This window comes from Schistocerca piceifrons, chromosome 4 (genome assembly GCF_021461385.2).
Source record: "Schistocerca piceifrons isolate TAMUIC-IGC-003096 chromosome 4, iqSchPice1.1, whole genome shotgun sequence".
Classification (NCBI taxonomy): Eukaryota; Metazoa; Arthropoda; class Insecta; order Orthoptera; family Acrididae; genus Schistocerca; species Schistocerca piceifrons.
In genome coordinates this window covers 4,097,478-4,117,192 of record NC_060141.1, presented here as the reverse complement: position 1 = coordinate 4,117,192, position 19,715 = coordinate 4,097,478, and the positions used below count along the sequence as shown (strand labels likewise).

Here is a 19,715-nt window from a genome sequence, read left to right as displayed (position 1 = left end):
CTGCCATGCTTGGATTATTGATATAGGGAAAGGGTTACGACTAGGGTCTTTAATGTTGTGTTTTCCTATTGCCTTTGGCATCTTGTGGTGTTGACCATAGTAGATTTCCCATTGAAGGGCCACCTTACTTCCCCTCATCCAATTCGAAGAGGCTGTTGGCACTTTCCTGACAGAAGAGACTTCCTTGTCTCAGGAGATATTTGGTCCCTGTGTCCTCAACTCCAGCCACTAACTCTGTCACTGAACCATGACCATATTAATAAATTGCATGCAAGGGGACTGTGCTATATTGTGTATTGGCAATTACAGATCACCTTCAGTGGAATACCACTTAACTCATTTCTGTTGATTTCATATGAGCAAGTTCTCAGCAGGCTTAAACTTCCTCCCCTTGCTTCTGTAATAAAGTAAGCTTGTCTCTGATGCTATGGACACGCTTTTCAGGTACGTACAATTTCCAGATAGCCTGAAGAGCACACAGAGGACTGAACAGATGTCAAACTGAAAGCTGAAATCACATCTAGTCCATTCCAATATGGTGTAGAAAACTGTAATTTCTCTTAGAAAACAAATTCTGAATATCTGTACTGGAAAGAAATTAGCAGTTAGTGAAGTACCCTTGTTTTGTTCCACATGAGTATACAACTCAAAAATTTTTGTGCCTATTTAAGATATGATGAAACAAATAAACTTTCTGCATGTCACTATTACGAGGGCTATCCACGAAGTACATTACATTTTGGAATTAAAAATAAATAAAGTATTGGAAATTTTTTTTATTATATACAGATGAAAGCCACACTTAAATACTACTTTTCTACATAGTTGCCATTTAAATTAAAGCACTTATCGTAGCGATGGATGAGCTTGGAAATTCCTTTGTCGTAAAATTCGGCCACCTGCGCCTTCAACCATGTGGTTACCTCTTCTTGAAGCTGTGCGTCGTCATCAAAACGCTGCATTGCCAACCACTTCTTCATTGCTGGGAATAAGTGGAAGTCGCTCGGTGCCAGGTCGGGACTGTACGGCGGGTGAGGAAACAACTCCCACTTAAAAGATTCGAGAACTTCACGAGTGGCATTTGCCGCTTGTGCCCGGGCATTGTCGTGAATCAGCAAGATCTTTGAGACCAACTTTCCCCTGCGCTTGTTTTCTATTGCTCTTCTGAGGTTGTGCAGAGTTTGGCAATACCTTTGAGAGTTTATTGTAGTGCCTCTTTCCAGGAAATCCACAAAAATCACACCTTTTCTGTCCCAAAAGACAGTCGCCATCACCTTCCTTGCCGACATTGTCTGCATGCATTTCTTGGGTTTTTGGGGGGAATTTATGTGCTCCCACTGCATTCACTGCAATTTTGTCTCGCAGTTCACATGCTTAACCCATGTTTCGTCACCAGTAACGATGCGATCAAGTAATGAATCGCCATCTTTCTCGTAAGCGTCCAAAAACGTCAACGCTGCAGCCATTCGCTGATTTTTGTGAATCTCTGTCAAGATTTTTGGTATACATCTTGCACAAAACTTGTGGTAACCAAGTTTTTCAGTAATGATTTCGCGCAACAAACTTCGTGAAATTTGTGGAAAACTCATAGAGAGTTCCATTATTGTGAAATTACGGTTTTCACGGACCGCGGCATCGACTTTTTCGACAAGTTCGGCAGTCACTATGCTGGGTCTTCCACTTCGCTCTTCGTCGTGAACGTTAGTTCGGATATTTTTGAATTTTATGACCCATTGATGCACTCCACCTTCAGTGATTATGTTGTCCCCATACACTTCACAAAGCTGCCGACAGATTTCTATCGGTGTACAGTTTTTTGCAGTCAGAAACCTTATTACAGCACGCACTTCACACTTCGCGGCATTTTCAATTAACGCTGACATTTCAAACTGTCACAGTAACTCAATGGAGTACAGCACAAACCTCTCACTAGCACGGCAGGATGCCAACTGAGCGGCGGAATGCCATGACACCAAGATGGCCACGCTAGCCCCGCCCCTAACGGACACAAACGAAAACGTAATGTACTTTGTGGATAGCCCTCGTATTAAAAGAAAAACACAGTCTGTGTTGTACTGTGAAATTGAACTGCGGCACGGGCTGCTGCAGCAGCTTTGCTCTGGTGCCCGCTGTTCGGCAAGAGGGTGCGGTCGGAGTCGTCTGAGCCTCAGCAGCGCTGCACCGAGCTCAGGTTCAGCAGCACGACACAGAAGAGGTAGACGAAATTGAAATTCTGACATAATCTGAAATTGAGCATCAAAGTAAATTCAATGGCAAAAGGTGAAAATATGTGCCGGACTGGATCTCGAACCCAGACTTCCCACTTCGTGCAAGTATTCGTCTCTACCACTTCGACTGTCGAGCATACTTCACATCTAACCCAAACTCCCAACTCGATACACACTACATACATAGCATCCCCTGTTAATTACTCTCACTGCTTTCAGCTTCACACTAATTCCCACAGGGGGTTGGAGAGTGCATCTGCAATGAACGATCATTAATTTCCGTCAAGGCAAATATATTTGTGTGTGTGGTGTCTGTTCTTTTGGACACACCACACATATAAAAAGCATCAGTGAGAAGCAGCAGACATGCCCCGGGCGCATCGTCGGGACCGAGGATCGGCGTGACGGCCGACGTCGTCTGTGTCGGCAGCAGAATGGGGAGATGCAGTGCAAACTTCAGCCCCTGCTGGAAGCTGCAGCGGTAAGCAGAGGACAGATCGTGGGGCAGCTCCGGTCCTGCTGTGGTTTGCTACGTGGACTCGTTTACGGTGCAGTGGGGCTGACCCAAGTTGTCCTCACGGGCCACAGTTAAAACTGGTCAGCAGTCGGCCGGTGGCCAGCAACCGGCAAACGTGTCTTTATCGAGTGGTCGGAGATGGTGGAACCTGCAATTAGGTACGGAGAAGAGTGGTTTTCTTATTGCTGTAATATATGGAGCACTAGGAGTATACTTAGTGGCCTGCAGTGTCTGGACAATCGACAGCTGTCAGATTGGACTTACTGCACAACGAGAACTGTGTACGGCGAGGACACCCACTGGCTCGAGTATGTGCTTTGAGTGTGAAGAATTCTTTTGAAGTTTCCACAAAGGAAATTCCAGGTTGGAATATCAACTGTACTAGTAAAAGGACAGATTGCTACTCACCATAAAGATGATCCATTGAGCTGCAGACAGGCATAATGAAAAGACTGTTACACATTATAGCTTTTGGCCAAAGCCTTCTTCAGCACAGAAAAGACACATACATTCACAGAAACGAGCACATCCCTTGCACACAACCACTACCACCAGCAGCTCCAACTGGTTGTCAGTTGTATGGTGAGTAGCAATCTATCCCTTCCCTAACATTGTTTTTCTTTACGAGTTTTGATATTACAGGGCACGGCCGTGGGAGTGCTTTGGTATTGTGCCTTATTTCCGAGCTGAGGGTGCGTCGTACTGCCGCACAAGGGAGAGTTCTACATCCTGTTTGTAATCGCATTGAAGGCTTGTTCGAGTACGAAGGCATGTTCGACTATTGTACATATCCAAAAATTTTGTAATTTTTATGTTGCTGTTGATGTCCATAGACTACTTAACCTCGGTAGTTCTGCTGTGCGTAGCAATAGTAAGTTACTGACAGACGTACTGGGTAGTAGAGGCAGATTATGTCGTGATTTTATTCATTTATCACATTTTATGTGATCACATGACTGTCGAGTGCGATGTGCGAAGAGTGTGAATATTGTGCTTTCTATTTTGTTGTTCTTAGTTAGTGCCCACTGTGTCTCACAGAGGCTGAAGCTCATTTGAGTCACACCTTCGTGCTTGGGCAAAATACTGTTGATTTACTATAAATTGCCAACACTGGTGCCATTATGTTTCTGTGAAAATACTTTCATTGTTAATAAATGCTTTTATAAAAATAAACCCAGACCTGCACAACCCCAGAGACAAATCCCATTCGATCCAACACCCTCACTACAGTGTACAATAGCCAAATGTGGTGAACATCTGAACCTCTACGGCTAATACTCTCTGATCAGTTCCTGCTCAGATCCCTAATGGTTTTGTTACTGATTTGTTGTCACTGAAGTCATTCTTCTGCATAATCAACAATGTCGAAAACAGGAGAAGTTCTACACACTTGTTTTTAATCCAGTTTCATAAACATTCTCTTTCTGATCCTTAAAATGTGCAAGGCATATGTACACTTTTCTTAGCAATTTTATTTTTACATGAAATCCTGTACTCAATCTATTTTTCTACATAAATCCCATAAATATCTCGCATGTTTAAATTTATTTGTGAGTGTTTGAAATGCCTCCTAAGATTGAGAATCACACTGATTGTGAAATATATTCTGTCATCCATTTTCTTAGTACATGAAAGTGGCTGTAATTCATCATCAGATCAGTAAAACGTGTGGAGAAAACGTTATGAACGATGGGATGGTATGGAAATGGGTGAAAGCTTTTATAGATGGCTGCAAGAAAGTGCATGATGAGGAATGAAGTGTGCAACCCTCAGTCATTACTGACTATTTGGTGCAGGAAGTTTATGAGAAAGTGAGAGAGAACAGTTGCTTTACAATTTTGATGTTATGTGATGAGTTTCCTCAAGTGTCAAGAAGTGTGGTTTATGCAACTGTTGCCTAATCTGGGGGCAGATTTCTATGAGAATGGTATTCAAAAACTAGTTGTAAGATACGATATGCACCTCAGTACTGCCGAGTATTAAAAAAAGTAGGTTAAAGTACAGGCTTGCACAAGTTTTAATGTAAAAATAAAATTGCAATGAAATGTCTACTTGTTTTATCCTTATTTCAACACAGTATTACTTAAAAACATGCCTCATATTTTCATGTTCCATTTCATTCTGAAAGTTTCTAGCACTATAGTAGAAAATTCTTAAGCAAAAGGAAGGAAGGTAAACAGAGAGGAACAAATGCTAAAATGTGACAGGTTAACATCTGAACGAAATCACTTCTGTAGTGTGAGAAGGATAGTGAAGGAAATCAATCAGAGCCACTTCAAACAAATCATACCATTCACTTACTGCAATTTATGGAAATCTGGATTTGAACAATAACAATTTTCCTTCTGAATATGAATCCAGTGTTTTAACACAGTAACACTTCACTCAGTTATCCATTAATGAAATCACCTGAATTATTTTCCACACTATGATGAAGACCGAAATTTTTTTTTTGTCATATGGTGGATCGTAGAGAGATGCCAATTCCCATTATTGAAACAATCTTGAAATGTGCTTGGGAGAATGAAAAAGATTTCCCCGAGGGATTTTTGGCATCTGGCAATATAATTGCAGTTAATTCTTGATAACAAAGATAGACATAGTTTCAGCTGTATCTTAGGCTCTAATAGGGATCAAAAGACATCCAAATAGTTGTGAAGTTTAAGAATTATCACTGAGCTTCAAGAGAAATTGTAGAGATAACAATATAGTTCTACCAGGTTAAACATTACTGTTTTTATAATTTGAATCCTGAGAGCACTATTCTTTTTAGTTGTGCAATACGGACTAACCAGCAAAGAAGTGCAGAATGTGAGCCAGCTTATAAATCTGAATCTGTGTATGTTTCAGGGGCTTTCCGATAATGATCCACGAGATCACAGGGCGAAGAAGATTTGATCTAAGGTAACTGCTATTCTATCTCCTGGATAATAGAGATGCTGGATACACATACTAACATGACAGTGAGTAGACAGATCTGAATCTGCCACTCCAAGGCACATCTGACTTGCGACTTAATCATATTCTACCAGGCAGCTTAACATTGGGGGGGGGGGGGGGGGGGGGGAGAACCACAAACGATTTTGGAATGTCATTAGCCCCGGTAGCTGGGTGGTCAGTGCGAGATAATGTCAATCCTAAGGGCCCGGGTTTGATTCCTGGCCGGGTCAGAGATTTTCTCCTATCAGTGACTGGGTGTTGTATTGTGATCATCATCATCATTTCATCCCCATCGATGCGCAAGTCGTCGAAGTGGCATCAAATCGAAAGACTTGCACCCGGCGAATGGTCTAACTGTAGGGAGGTCCTAGTCACACGACATTTACATTTATTACCAATTCAGTAAGCATTCAAAAGACAGCAGCATTGCACAGTTCTGATGTATAAGAACACACGTTAAAATTGTAGAGAAGTAGAATAACAATGTAAAAACTTTATAAAATAGAACATATCACCCCCTTGCTCCATTTTTTATCTTCCCATGCTGGCCACATTCATTGCCCATAAACTCAAAAGCCTTTCGCTGCCAGATATACACCTTCATAAATACATCACAAGCCACTGTACAATCATGGTGGAGAGCAATGCTATTCCTTATCACATTCTCCTTCTCCTCAGTAATGACAGACTAATTTAATTGTCCCCACCAATACAAAAAAGCTAATAATTATTCCAGTGAACCATTGCTATTAAGTTGCTAATAATCACACCAGTGAACCATCGCTATAAAGTGGCTAATACCAGTCAACTGTTACCATTAAAAGGCTATGCAGGATTTTATATGAAAAACAGTTTATCTTTTTTATGCAGTGCAGTCCATTTTATTTTCTGACAAGCAGAAAATGATGTTTAATAATTGCTCACTGTTGATAAAAACATACAATAATATGTTCAAGTGGAACCAAGAGATATTAACTTAACTGTAATTAAAATATTTCTTAAATGTAACACAGCATCAATACTGTGATATTGTAGTTGGTAACATTGCTTCTCTCGGTCAATATTACTGCTGTCCGGTCTTGATTTGACGTCATCTGCTCCATGAGGTCGTGATTGTAGTGGAATGCAGCATCAGACCAAGAACACCTGCCCTGCTCGCCATCATGTGGCGTATTTGACGCTCTTGTTCTATCAGCTCATCTATCTTCAGCCACTGAAAAACAGCACCTGTACTGTGAACATCAGCACTAGTACATTAGATAATAGTTCGGAGAAAAAGAAAGAAATTATGAACTGAGTTGAAAGATATTTGATGGTTCTGTTATAAACAGTAACAACTTACACCTTTATCTACATGCACATTTATGGGTTTCCAGCATGCTGAAGAGTCAGCAACTCACAAAGCTATTTCAACACGACCGAACAGACACAGTTGCAAAATAGCTCTTTTTATTACTTGATGATGACTAGTTTAGGGGTTTTCATTTATAACCTATTCTCAACTCACCCATCTAATCAGAATAAATATTACTCCACATAGCAAAAAATCATGAAAATCATTATGCAAAGGAGTCAAAGCAAGCCATCATAACTATTGTCATGCTTTTTTGCTATGTGGAGTAATATTATTCTGAGTGGATGGATGATTTGAGAATGGCTTTGAATAATAACCTGAAACTAGTCACCACCAAGTTATGAAAAGAGCTATTTTGGAGCACTGGCTGTTTGTCACATTGCTCTACATCTGCATCTCAGTGGCAACTTGTACCACTACTAGTTACTCCCTTTCTGTTCCACTCACAAATGGAGGGGGTGGGGTGGGGGGGGGGGGGGGGGGGGGGGTGGGGGAGGGGGGGGGGGGGGGGAAGACTGTCTGTACGACTCTGTGTAAGTCCTATTTCTCCTATCTTGTCTTCACGGTCCTTACACGAAATGCATGTTGGCAGCAGTAACTTGTTCTGCAGTCAGCTGCAAATGCTGTCAGTCCCTTAAATTATCTCAACAGTGTTTTTTCGGAAAGATCATCATCTTCCCTCTGGGGATTTCCATTCGAATTCATGAAGTGTCTCCATAATACTCGTGTGGTATGCTTTATAGATGAGCTACATGTTTTCAAAATTCTACCAACAAAACTAAAATTTACCATTCACCTTCCCCCTACCACTGACTTTGTCCTCATTTCATTTTGTATCACTTTGCAATGTTATGCCTAGATACTTAATCGTCACGACTATGTCGGGGAGTACATCATCAATACTGTATTCTCGGGGAGTACAACATCAATCCTGTATTCAAAGATTACAAGACTAAAGCTACATCGTCAGTAACTGACATTGTGATAGTTCCATGATTGTACAAGCTATGTTGTAAAAACAACAATTGTCCACTAATTAAATGAACTTTTACTTTTTTCAAACAATCCCACATACTTAACGTGTGGTGTATAGGTAATCTATTAGAAACATTTGAGGTCTATATTTGTGTTAGCAACTGGAGCAGTTAATTTTGGTGTCCTATGAGAGAGTAGTGTTTTGAAGCCCCCCCCCAAGGAAAGCATTGTTTGTTAGTTCTGTCTGTTTAATGAGAATGTTCTGGGGTTATAAGTTTTTATTTTAAATATTTCTAGTCTTTTTTTTCCAAGGATGTTCATAATAATGCTCTTGTCTGCATACAGAAGGATCTGTACGTTGTTTTCAGTGCTCTGTACAGATTGATTCTCATCAGCTATGTGAGCAGCAAAGGTGGACTTGCTTAAGTTGTTTAGCTGAACTGCATTAAGATGCTCCTCGAATCTTATCTTGAAGCTTCTGCCTGTCTGGCCGACGTAGTATTTTTGACAGGAATTGTATACTAATTTGTCTATATTAAATTTCTTATTGGGTGGATGGATGTACCTACATTATGAATAGCTTAATGTTTAAGCTTATTGTTGTGAAATAACTTATTCTCATATTTGTACTTTTGAAGAGACTGGCTATCTTACAGTACAGGCTTCATAGAAAGGGCATAGCAGCATATCTGATCATGCTTTTCGCAGATTGCATTGGCAAGGTGGTGGTAGATCTGTTGTTTATAGCTTTTATTTACCTGGAAGTTTGTCAACAAGGGAAGGATTGTAGCTACTGTTCCTGATTGCTGTTTTATTAAAATTAATTTCTTTTAGTTTCTCCTGTTATCAAGTGGGTCTTATGCATCCAGTTCAGTACAGCTCTGAGATGTTATGGTAAGAGTGGATTGCTACTCACCATTACTTTGCGGTAATAAATTATGTACACAAACCTTCCTCATGAATCAAAGTAAAAGTGAAAACCAAACCAAAATCGTACACTAGTTTCTGAGATTAGCCTAAGTTATACAGACACTGTGGTGGGGGATTTTGATTTAACTTAAAATGTAACTGATGAAAATTTCTTTCTCAGATCTATTACTAAAAACATGTTACCTAAAAACAATAGAATTATGAAAAGGCTGGAATGCTACTCACCTTAAAAATGACATGTCTAGTTGCAGACACACAAAACAAAGACGGTTACACACGTAGCTTTTAGCCAAAACCAGTTACACACTTAGCTTTTAGCCAAAGCCTTCTTCAGAAATGAAAACACGTACATATTCACACAAGCAAACACACCTCATGCGTACATGACTACTCTCTCCAGCCACTGCAGCCAGAATGCCATCACGAATGCATGAGGTGCTTGTGTGAATGAATATTTCCTTTTCTTTTCTCAAGAAGGTTTTAGCCTAAAGGTAAGCAAGTGGTCATTACAGTGAGTAGCCATCTACCCTTTTAATAATATTGTTGATATTCCAACCTGGACTTTCCATTGTTTGATTTCACCTAGAAATAACATACCTGTCTAACTCTCTCCATATCAATTTCAGCTCTCCGCAATCTTTCCCAATGATAGTGTTTCACACAGCTCTTTTTTGGTGCACGACAAAATTCACCTGTAGGTTCAAATACATTTACCACCAGAGGACAGCCACATACCTGAGATGAACAATAATGAAACAGAAATTTTTTTCTGAACCTTGCAGTACAGATAATCTGATACAAATTGTAGGACATTTATTAAAACAACACTTAGCCAAATGAATACTACTTTATGTTCACTTTCAAGAAAACTATTCATCACATTTTACACACACCTCAGTATCAGAAATCTTTGGTTCTTTTGAATGTTCTGGGCAGAGTACCTTCAGTCTCTTGCAATATGTCCTGGTTTGCTGGATTATAATAGTCACAGAACATATTGTTACCCTCAATACGAGTTTTGTATATAGATCCAAATGAAGACTGACTTTCGTACTAAAACATAAAATGCAAACGGTTAACAGAAAAAAATATCACAATGAAAATTTAATTTGCTTTTCGTAAGAAATAAGGCTAAGAATTCATAGCATAGTGATTACCTTGTTGAAGCACTTCTCCATATGCTTGATGGCAGTTCGTGAATGTATCTCGTGACCACATGTGATGCAGTACATGCTAGCTTCACATTCATCCTCTGCTTCCTCTTTCAGTTAGGGTCAGCTACAGCAGCAGCTGCTCGATCTATCATAGCATCCAGTTCCTTATGCCGTTTATCAAGATCATGAAGAATAGCACGTACTTCCAACTGTTGTCTCCGTACACTTTCTAATTGTCTTTTATTGTTTTCTTCTGCAACACAAGGTGAAAGGGACCATTCCTGGATACGTTGCGGCAAGACCTAAATGATAAGACATTTCCGTCAGAATAATTTTCTCAGCAATTTTCAGTTATATTATTAACTTTAGTCTTTTGTTGTACTTTAATAAACAAAAGAATCTGAAAACAATAAAAGGTCTAGTTGTGGCTTCACATAGAAAGTGATAAACAAGTTCACAAAGTGTCTGAAGAGAGAAGTATTTGATGGTATGTGGCACTATGTGTACAGAATGAAAGGAGAGACAATTCCCCATGAAACACTTGAATCGCTGTTTAAACTAATTGTGATATTTAGTAAGCTGGTACTATGCTACAGTATTGTTTAACTGAAAAGGTTCTACTAGCAGCTGATACACAGTTTCTGTTTCAACTGCACTGCTTTCTATTCATTCAGGACCAGTGAGATGACATAGTAAGAAAAACTAGATTGATTGTTCACTTGAGGGATCTCAATGAACTTGGCTGCAAACTAAACAGCCACAAGAAAATCTTTTGTACGGAACACCTTAATCACTGCCCCGCCCACATATCCTCCAGGAAAGTTTCAAAACCTGATATATGGCTGTGAGGTTGTAATGCTTTATCTAATACCATTAAAGTGAATGAATTCTACGAACTTCCTCTGTAACAAACAACTTAACACCACCAGTAATGTGTTCCTCCACTTTTTGCCACACCCTATCCTACTAAACGTTTTCACAGTTCTCTTTACTTTGTATTCAGTCTCATCACTCATTCATATCTGCACTTTTCTCCTTATGCCTCAATGCCTGTAATTTTACCTGTTTAGATAGTAACATGTTTTCAATCATTAATTTTTCTACATTCCATTACCTTCTCATATGATGTTACTATGCATATTAACAGAACTCATCTCAAGTGATTGATTTTTCTCACATACAAATCTCTGATACTGTCATTCGCTTCTATCCCATTCATGTAGTCTTGATTTCTGGGTAGTGTGCTACCTTCACAGAATCATTTGGTCTTATTTTTTCCTCCCTATCTCTATTAAGTATTGTGCATGCACAAAATTTTCTCATAGCTTTCAATACAACATTTCCTTTTTCTGACAACAGCTGCTCTCTCATACAGCATTATTCACATTTACGTATTCATTTCAGTATGTTGAGGTTAACAAGAGTAGCACAGAAGTGCAACTACTTACAAAAACAGCTTCAAAAAATGTATTCCTGGATAGGACCTGCATCTACATTACATTACATCTCCATCTACATCGATTCTCCACAATCGATCTTACAGCGTATGGTACCCCATATCCCTACTACTCATTTCCTTTCCTGTTCCACTGGCAAATAGAACGAGGCAAAAACGACTGTCTAAATGCCTCCACATAGCTCCCAATTTCTCGTGTCCTAATCTTCATGGTCCTTACATGCAATGTATGATGGAGGTAGCAGAATCGTTCTGCAATCAGCTTCAAATGCCGTTTCTCTAAATTTTCTTAATAGCTTTTTGCAGCACGCCTGTGAATTGCTTTGATGTCTTCCTTTAATCTGACCTGATATGGATCCCAAACACTATTGCAATTCTCAAGAATGGGTCACACTAGTGTCCTATATGTAGTCTGCTCTACAGATGAACCACACTCTCCTAAAATTCTTCCAATAAACTGAAGTCTACCATTCACATTTCCTACTGCAATCCTCACACACACATTCTATTTCGTATCGCTTTGCAATGTTGAGCCCAGATATTCAAATGATGTGACTGTATCAAGCAGGATACTACCAATGCTGTATCCAAACATCACAGGTTTGGTTTTCCTACTCATCTACATTAACCTACATTTTCCTACATTTACAGCTAGCTGCCATTCATCATGCCAGCCAGAAATTAGGCCTACGTCATCTCGTATCCTCCTACAGCCACTCAACTTCGACACCTTACTGTATACCACAGCATTATCAAGCAAACAACTGCACATTGCTGCCCACCCTGTCCGCCAAATCATTTATGTATACAGAGAACAACAGCGGTCGTATCTGGGGCACTCTTGACAATACCCTCATCTCTGATGAACTCTTGCCATCGAGGACAACATACCTGGTTCTATAACTTATGTTTTTGACCCACTAACTACCTGCAAACCCCTTCCATATGCTCGTACCTTCTGCACAGCTTGCAATGAGGCACTGTATCAAATGCTTTCCGGAAATCTAGAAATATGGAATCTGTCCATCGTCCTTCATCCGTAGTTCGCAGTATATCATGTGAGAAAAGGGCATGCTGAGTTTCGCATGAGAGATGCTTTCTAAAACCACACGGTTTTGTGGACATAAGCTTCTCAGTCTCAACAAAATTTATTATATTCAAACTGAGAATATGCTCAAGGAATTTGCAGCATACCAACACAACGCTACATTTTTGTATGAAAAATTAGGAAAATTACTTGAACTTACAATTGGGCTGTTTCCACTTCCAAAAAAAAAAATTACATGAAAAAGTAACAAAATACAATTGCACATGACAATGGCAAAGTAACTATAGTGAGTCCACAACACGAAATTTTGCTGTGTTACCTGATATATGCGATTTGCAGCAAGCTTCAGGCCACAAGCATCACTGCAGTATTTGCTGGAGGGTCTTGCAGGCTGTGTACAGCTTGGGCCATAACACTGACGCACAATGCCACCGTGCTCAAAAACTGTAGGAGGCATAGCTCCTCCACCATCTGAACTGGAGTCGCGAGTACGTACACGACGTCTCGACGCTGTTGCAGAACGGTGGACGCCTATACAGAGTCTGTTGTAGCAGCGCGGTATCTGTCGTCCGTGCCTTATACCATCCGTATTACGACAACCGTCACAGTGTCCACAGTCTTCTGTTCGGTAACAGCCTTTGCAACGTCCACATCGCTTTGACATCCTGGTTTTCTCATCGGCTAGAGGAATAGAAATGAGTCATGTCCAACCCATCAGAGCTACACAATTTTTGCACAAACTGTTCTTTTGTTTCATAAAGCCAAAAAAAAGCCAAAAATTTATATCAGAAAAAATATTGGTTAGTCTATTATGACCAAAGTGATTCAAGAAACTGTTACTGGAGAACTGAACTATTATCGGAATGTAAAACACTCATAAAATTAACACACAGTCAAAATATAGCTGTTACTTATTGTCTGCTAGAATGGGGTGCTTATTATATTACTTAATATGACAGTGTGACTGCTTATCACCATCACTATTCAACAGTGCACTGAAACATATAAGAAGAGAATGGTCCAAGGACAACCCAAAGATGATGAGAATTGGAAGATACAAAAATGATACAACTTTAAACTACTTGGGATTTGCTGATGATCTTGTTCTCCTAGTCAAAAGTGTTCAAAAAGACTAACAAGTTAAATCACTATGAAAAACAGGCCTCAAAATATAGTTTTAAGAAACTGACATTATGCTAACTCATCCACCACCGACGAACAAAATTACAACAGAAAAACAGGAAATAAAAATGGCTGATAAAATTAAATATTTAGGCGAAATCATAATATACAACCTAAATGAGAAACCGACATGAGAAAATAGAATTAAAAAACTGAACAGAGCAAATTAACTACAACACAACAAAAAAGTCTACTGATATTTGCAAAATGAAAGTATTATGAAACAGTTACACAGCTAGAAACAACACATGCATCTGAAACAACCCTCAAAATAACTAATACAGCAGAAACTGATGGAGCATTCAAGACAGAAAGAATAATAATTAGGATTCACATAAATAAAAAATATCAAGTAAATGTGCACGTATGAGAATGGCTCGAAATGAAACAGTACAGTATCCAAGAAAAGAGAACCGCTAATGAGCACAATCAGGCAGAAATGCATTTCACTCTTTCGACATCTGATCGCAACACCACTGGCAAATTAGTAAGAGAATAAAATAAAAACAGCAAAACAGTAAGAACACATTAAACGGATTACAGGAATTAAGAAAGATGTAAGAGAACTCCAAATAATGGAAAATCCAGGACGGAATGTAACAATATTATGAAAAGGAAAGTTTCTACTCACCATATAGCAGAGATGCTGGGTCGCAGATAGGCACAACAAGAAGACTGTCACAACTAAGTGTAGTTTCAGATGCCGGAGACTGCAGTCGTGTGTGTGTGTGTGTGTGTGTGTGTGTGTGTGTGTGTGTGTCTAGTCTATTGTTGACAAAGGCCTGAATGGCCATAACCTCTAGTTCTGACAGTCTTTCTGTTGTGCCTATCTGCGACTCAGCATCTCTGCTATATGGTGAGTAACGACTTTCCTTTTGATAATATTGTAACAAAACTCCAAGTTACAATAAATAACATAAAAGAATAAGACAAAACTAAAATACTGCAAGACACACAAAACAGATTACAGAAAGATCACTGAAGGACAACAGGAAGGGTGATCTCAAATGGAGAAAAGCAAACAACCAAACAAACATACAAACAAACAAAGGGTGAATAACTATTGGGCAGAAAAAAATCATTATATATAATTGAATATAATACAGGGAAACATTCCACGTGGGAAAAATATATATAAAAAACAAAGATGCTATAACTTACCGAACGAGAAAGCACTGGTTGATAGACACAATAAAAAACACACAAACAAATTTCAAGCTTTCGCAACCCACGGTTGCTTCATCAGGAAAGAGGGAAGGAGAGGGAAAGATAAAAGGATGAGGGTTTTACGGGAGAGGGTAAGGATTCATTCCAATCCCGAGAGCAGAAAGACTTCCTTAGGGGGAAAAAAGGACTGGTATACACTCGCACGCACGCACGCACACCACACACACACACACACACACACACACACACACACACACACACACACACATATCCATCCGCACATATACAGACACAGGCAGACATATGTAAATGCAAAGAGGTTGGGCAGAGATGTCCAAACCATAACCAAAAAAAATTTTTTTTCTTCCGCTTTCAACACTACCACTGCTATAAAATCCACCGTTTCTAGTTCACAAACAGTTCCTTTCACCTATTAAACAACCATTTCGGCTAGTTCTAATAACTTTTGCTTTATTTCCATTTCCGTTTTTCCCACATCACTGATCTTTTTAGCCGCTTCCCACAGGTTTTAACGCCATTATTTCTTCGTCAGACAATTGTTAGCCTCATTTTCATAATCTGCCACCACAAAACCACTCCTTTTAATACATCTATACACAGTTTTTTCGAAATTTTCCCGAATTTCTCCACCCTTTAACGTGTTTTGGCGGCAACACAACCATCTAACCTTTGTGCACATCTACCAACCCAAGTTCACCACAGGATCAACATAGCCCAGCTTTAACCAACACTTTTTCGCCTTTTTTCACACCAGATCTCCAGTTGCTTTCTAGTTCACCTTTATCTCTCCCCATACATTTTTATTTTCATTTTCATTTCAGCCTCATGTTACACTTTCCACCTTCTAATACCATGTTACCCTCACAACACCCCCACAACGACCCCATTAAGTTTTATTTACATTCCCTCCACAAACATGCCTTCACCCTAGCCAGATTACACTCCCATATTTTATTTTCTCAGGCTTGTCTGACATTTGGCACTACCCCCAAAGGCGTCACACTTAAAGTTCCCATCTCTGGCTGCAACCCTTCTTTCCATCAATCCCTATACCAGTTCCAAACTGAACAATCCATTGCCCTCACCCACCTAATCCTTCACTAATAAAGCCTTTACAAATGTCTGCCTGTGTCTGTGTATGTGTGGATGGATATGTGTGTGTGTCTGTGTGTGTGTTTTTCCCCCCTACGGTAAGTCTTTCCGCTCCTGGGATTAGAATGACTCCTTACCCTCACCCTTAAAACCCACATCCTTTCGTCTTTCCCTCTCCTTCACTCTTTCCTGATGAAGCAACCGTTGGTTGCTAAAGCTCGAATTTTGTGTGCGTGTTTGTGTTTGTTTGTGTGTCTACCGACCTGCCAGCGCTTTCGTTGGGTAAGTAACATCATCTTTGTTTTTAGATATATTTTTCCCACGTGGAAAGTTTCCCTCTATTACATTTATATATAATTGTTCATATAAGCACTGTATTACTGAAAAGCATTATTGAAGAACAACTCCCTGTATAACCCTTTATATAATGAACCACAATGGTCGAATGAAGGCAATAAAATAATAAAAATTAATAATTACTTAATTATAATTAATTACTTAATTATAATTAATTAATTAGCCTTAAAAAGAAAGCAGAGCTGTGGGAAAAGCTCACAAGAAACTATCTATAGCAGAAACCCTTAGTACTTCCTCAGAAGAGGTGAGGAAAACTGATAGAAACATTATGTAGATGGCTCTCATAATAAAAGGTGATTCTAGAGATGCATGAAACTATTTACTGTCAGCATACGCATGACAAATTTCAAAGCTAATTTAGAGTGGTGAGTGTGCAGTGAGAGAAGAACACTGAAGCAATTACCCGAGAATCAGTTTAACTGAGTACAGCAGTGTGACGGTACTTGGCACATGATCAAAAGTTTTTTGTCATTCTAAAAATTTGTAAATGGAAGTATGCATTTGTTGTTGTTGTTGTTGTTGTTGTTGTTGTTGTGGTCTTCAGTCCTGAGACTGGTTTGATGCAGCTCTCCATGCTACTCTATCCCGTGCAAGCTTTTTCATCTCCCAGTACCTACTGCAGCCTACATCCATCTGAATCTGCTTAGTGTATTCATCTCTTGGTCTCCCTCTACGATTTTTACCCTCCACGCTGCCCTCCAATACTAAATTGGTGATCCCTTGATGTCTCATGGCATTTAGTGGGAAAAAACATAAGTGTAATTTTATAAAGCAAACAATATAATCACTGAAAATATCAAAGAAACGTGACTGGAAAGAAAAAGTGAATCTTTATGATCCGTTTTTGTTATGCTTTTTGAGATGGTTTTCTTGTTTGTTGTAGCGAAAGAGTGAGCTGAGCAAAACTCTTTAAATTAATCATGTGCAAAATGTACAATATGAAGTACGCAAATATTTGGGTGTTAATCAATCATTACATATAACAATTTAAGACAGTTTTAAGTCAAAGGACTTAACAAAGAATATGTCCAATTCGCCTCCATTATGGCTAACTTGGAAATAATTACTGAAAGGAGTGGTGACATAATAGACCTCATAAGGATCACAACAAACTAAAAGGTAAAATGTCGAACTTCACAATATTTACAGACTCTGGACAGTGAGAGAGCATCAATGAACTGATATACAAATTTTCTTATGATGGCTGACTTGGCACAGCTTCACAATAATACATAAAAATTAACATGTCAATATTTAATTACATAATTGTTTCATATTTTCCTTGTGAGGTAGTCCACAATCTTTCCCATTATTATTATTATGTTGAAGTAGTTCTAAATATATGTGAAACTATATAAACAAACAGCAGATGCACAGAAGATTGTTAATGTATTTCAAATTTTGCCAGAAGTTAAAAACAAATGAAAAATTACTTTTATTCGCCATGCTGAGTGGCGATAGGCACAACAAAAAGATTCACACAATTATAGTTTTCGGCCATTAAGGCCTTTATCAGCAATAGACACACATACACATACACACACACGCGCACACCCACGACCACACGTCTGCAGTCTCAGACAACTGAAACCACACTGAGTAGCGACTTTCCTTCTCTAATATTGTTACATTCCGTCCTGGACTTTCCACTGTTTGATAGTACTTTTATTCAGTTTTTTCAAAAGCTGTTTAAATAAAAAGACAGTTTAATTTTGTGCTCAGTTTTATTAAAGGTGAAATAAAACCACTGTGTGCCTAAGAAATGCAATATACACAGAGGAAAAATTATTTTTGGAACTGAGGTAAGTGTACAAAATTTCATACACTACTACGTTGGGCCACATTTTGAAGACTTGGCAAGTTGGTATTACTTTATAATACCAAATACAATGCCAGATGTGTGGAGGTTGAAGGATTGCTGATATAATTTGACAACTGATGTGTACTGCACTGTGCAGCTGTTATTTCACAGTCAGACACAAGATTACTTTTTTTGCCCAATAAACTGCAGCTCAAGGCAAAGAATCCGGTAACAGGACATGTATTGCATAAACTGGCTATGGGGGAAGAAAATGGCAGCAAAAGTGCTTGCCAGGCAGGATTTTGATGTTACCCCATTTCCTGATTGGAGGCGAAGCCTTTGCTTTTAATAATTGTATGTTGAAAGCTTATTTGAGAAGGGTTTCTATATCATAATGAGACAAACAAATCTATAACTATAGGTTATGCCATGCTCGTCAAGTGACAGAAAATGCCTCTGGGCTATTACAGTCCTAGTGCTGAAGTAACCGATATGGCTGACGACCTGATATTATCGGCAATGTGGTTTACACAGTTTGCTACACGACGGTTGACTTGAAGCGAAAGATACTCCATTTTATGGTTACAATGTTAATTAAACAGCCAGTCAAAACAACACACTTAGCTTTACTAGTTTTGGAGGATTTTTAAACAGCAACGGATTTGAAATCTAAATCAGAGAAACTCAGATTTCTTCCGCAGTGAATATGGTTCTGTGGCATGGCAAGAGGCAGTTGTTTGGAATGGGTTGTGAATAACAGTTAATACAAGACAAAATGTACAGACTTTCGCCTTTTTAATACATTCATAACAATTCTCATAAATCATCCACTAAAATATTCCTGTATTCCCTACGTCCTATATCATAAATTACGGAGTATCTTGACCACTTTCATTAACTTTTCTTCATCGGAGGCTGAAAAACTTATTTTTGTTGATCAAATCAATATGTTTGGCCAGTAAAAGCAGTCTCGGGTCACGACACAGTTGGTGCCAGCTCTGCTGCTGGTTCTCAAATAGAGGTGTGGCCTGCTCCCGAGGCAGATGTACGGTGGCGACTGACGCTGTTGCTGTGTTCCACGTGCCTCACCTTGGAAACAGTGGAACCAGTGGTGCCAACTGTGCCTGGTCCGTGCTACTTGCCATCTGCGGACATGGTTGGAATCCCACCTTACGAGTTACACGCTGCAACCATTACATTTGTCAACAGGAATCACGACATAATTCCAAGAGAAATGAGACAGTCATGATCATTAAGGGGGACACAGGGATTGTGACTATATAGGGTTGTCATTACACAGTAGGCACCATCACTAACCCCCCCCCCCCCCCCCCCCTCTGTTCTTGTATCACTAAGAAAATGAGCACCTACTGGGAGAAAGAACAGATAACTTTAAACACAACGAAAAAAGTTTTTATATGTTTGGAAGTGGATGTCACACTTGGGAAGACAATCTTTCTTCTGGTCATAATGCAAATTTTATACTGCAGTTT

At 39.2% G+C, this 19,715-nt stretch overlaps 1 protein-coding gene across 1 annotated transcript in view; it reads right to left on the bottom strand.

Annotated features, from left to right (window-relative positions):
* Positions 1–6,683: 6,683 nt before the first annotated feature.
* LOC124794847 (CXXC-type zinc finger protein 1-like) overlaps positions 6,684–19,715 on the bottom strand; it is a 92,879-nt gene continuing 79,847 nt past the window's right edge. Inside the window, 8 exon segments of the mRNA XM_047258512.1 lie at positions 6,684–6,805; positions 6,808–6,898; positions 9,542–9,679; positions 9,838–9,912; positions 9,914–9,997; positions 10,102–10,214; positions 10,217–10,400; positions 12,922–13,283. Coding sequence (XP_047114468.1) covers positions 6,684–6,805; positions 6,808–6,898; positions 9,542–9,679; positions 9,838–9,912; positions 9,914–9,997; positions 10,102–10,214; positions 10,217–10,400; positions 12,922–13,283 — 1,169 coding nt within the window.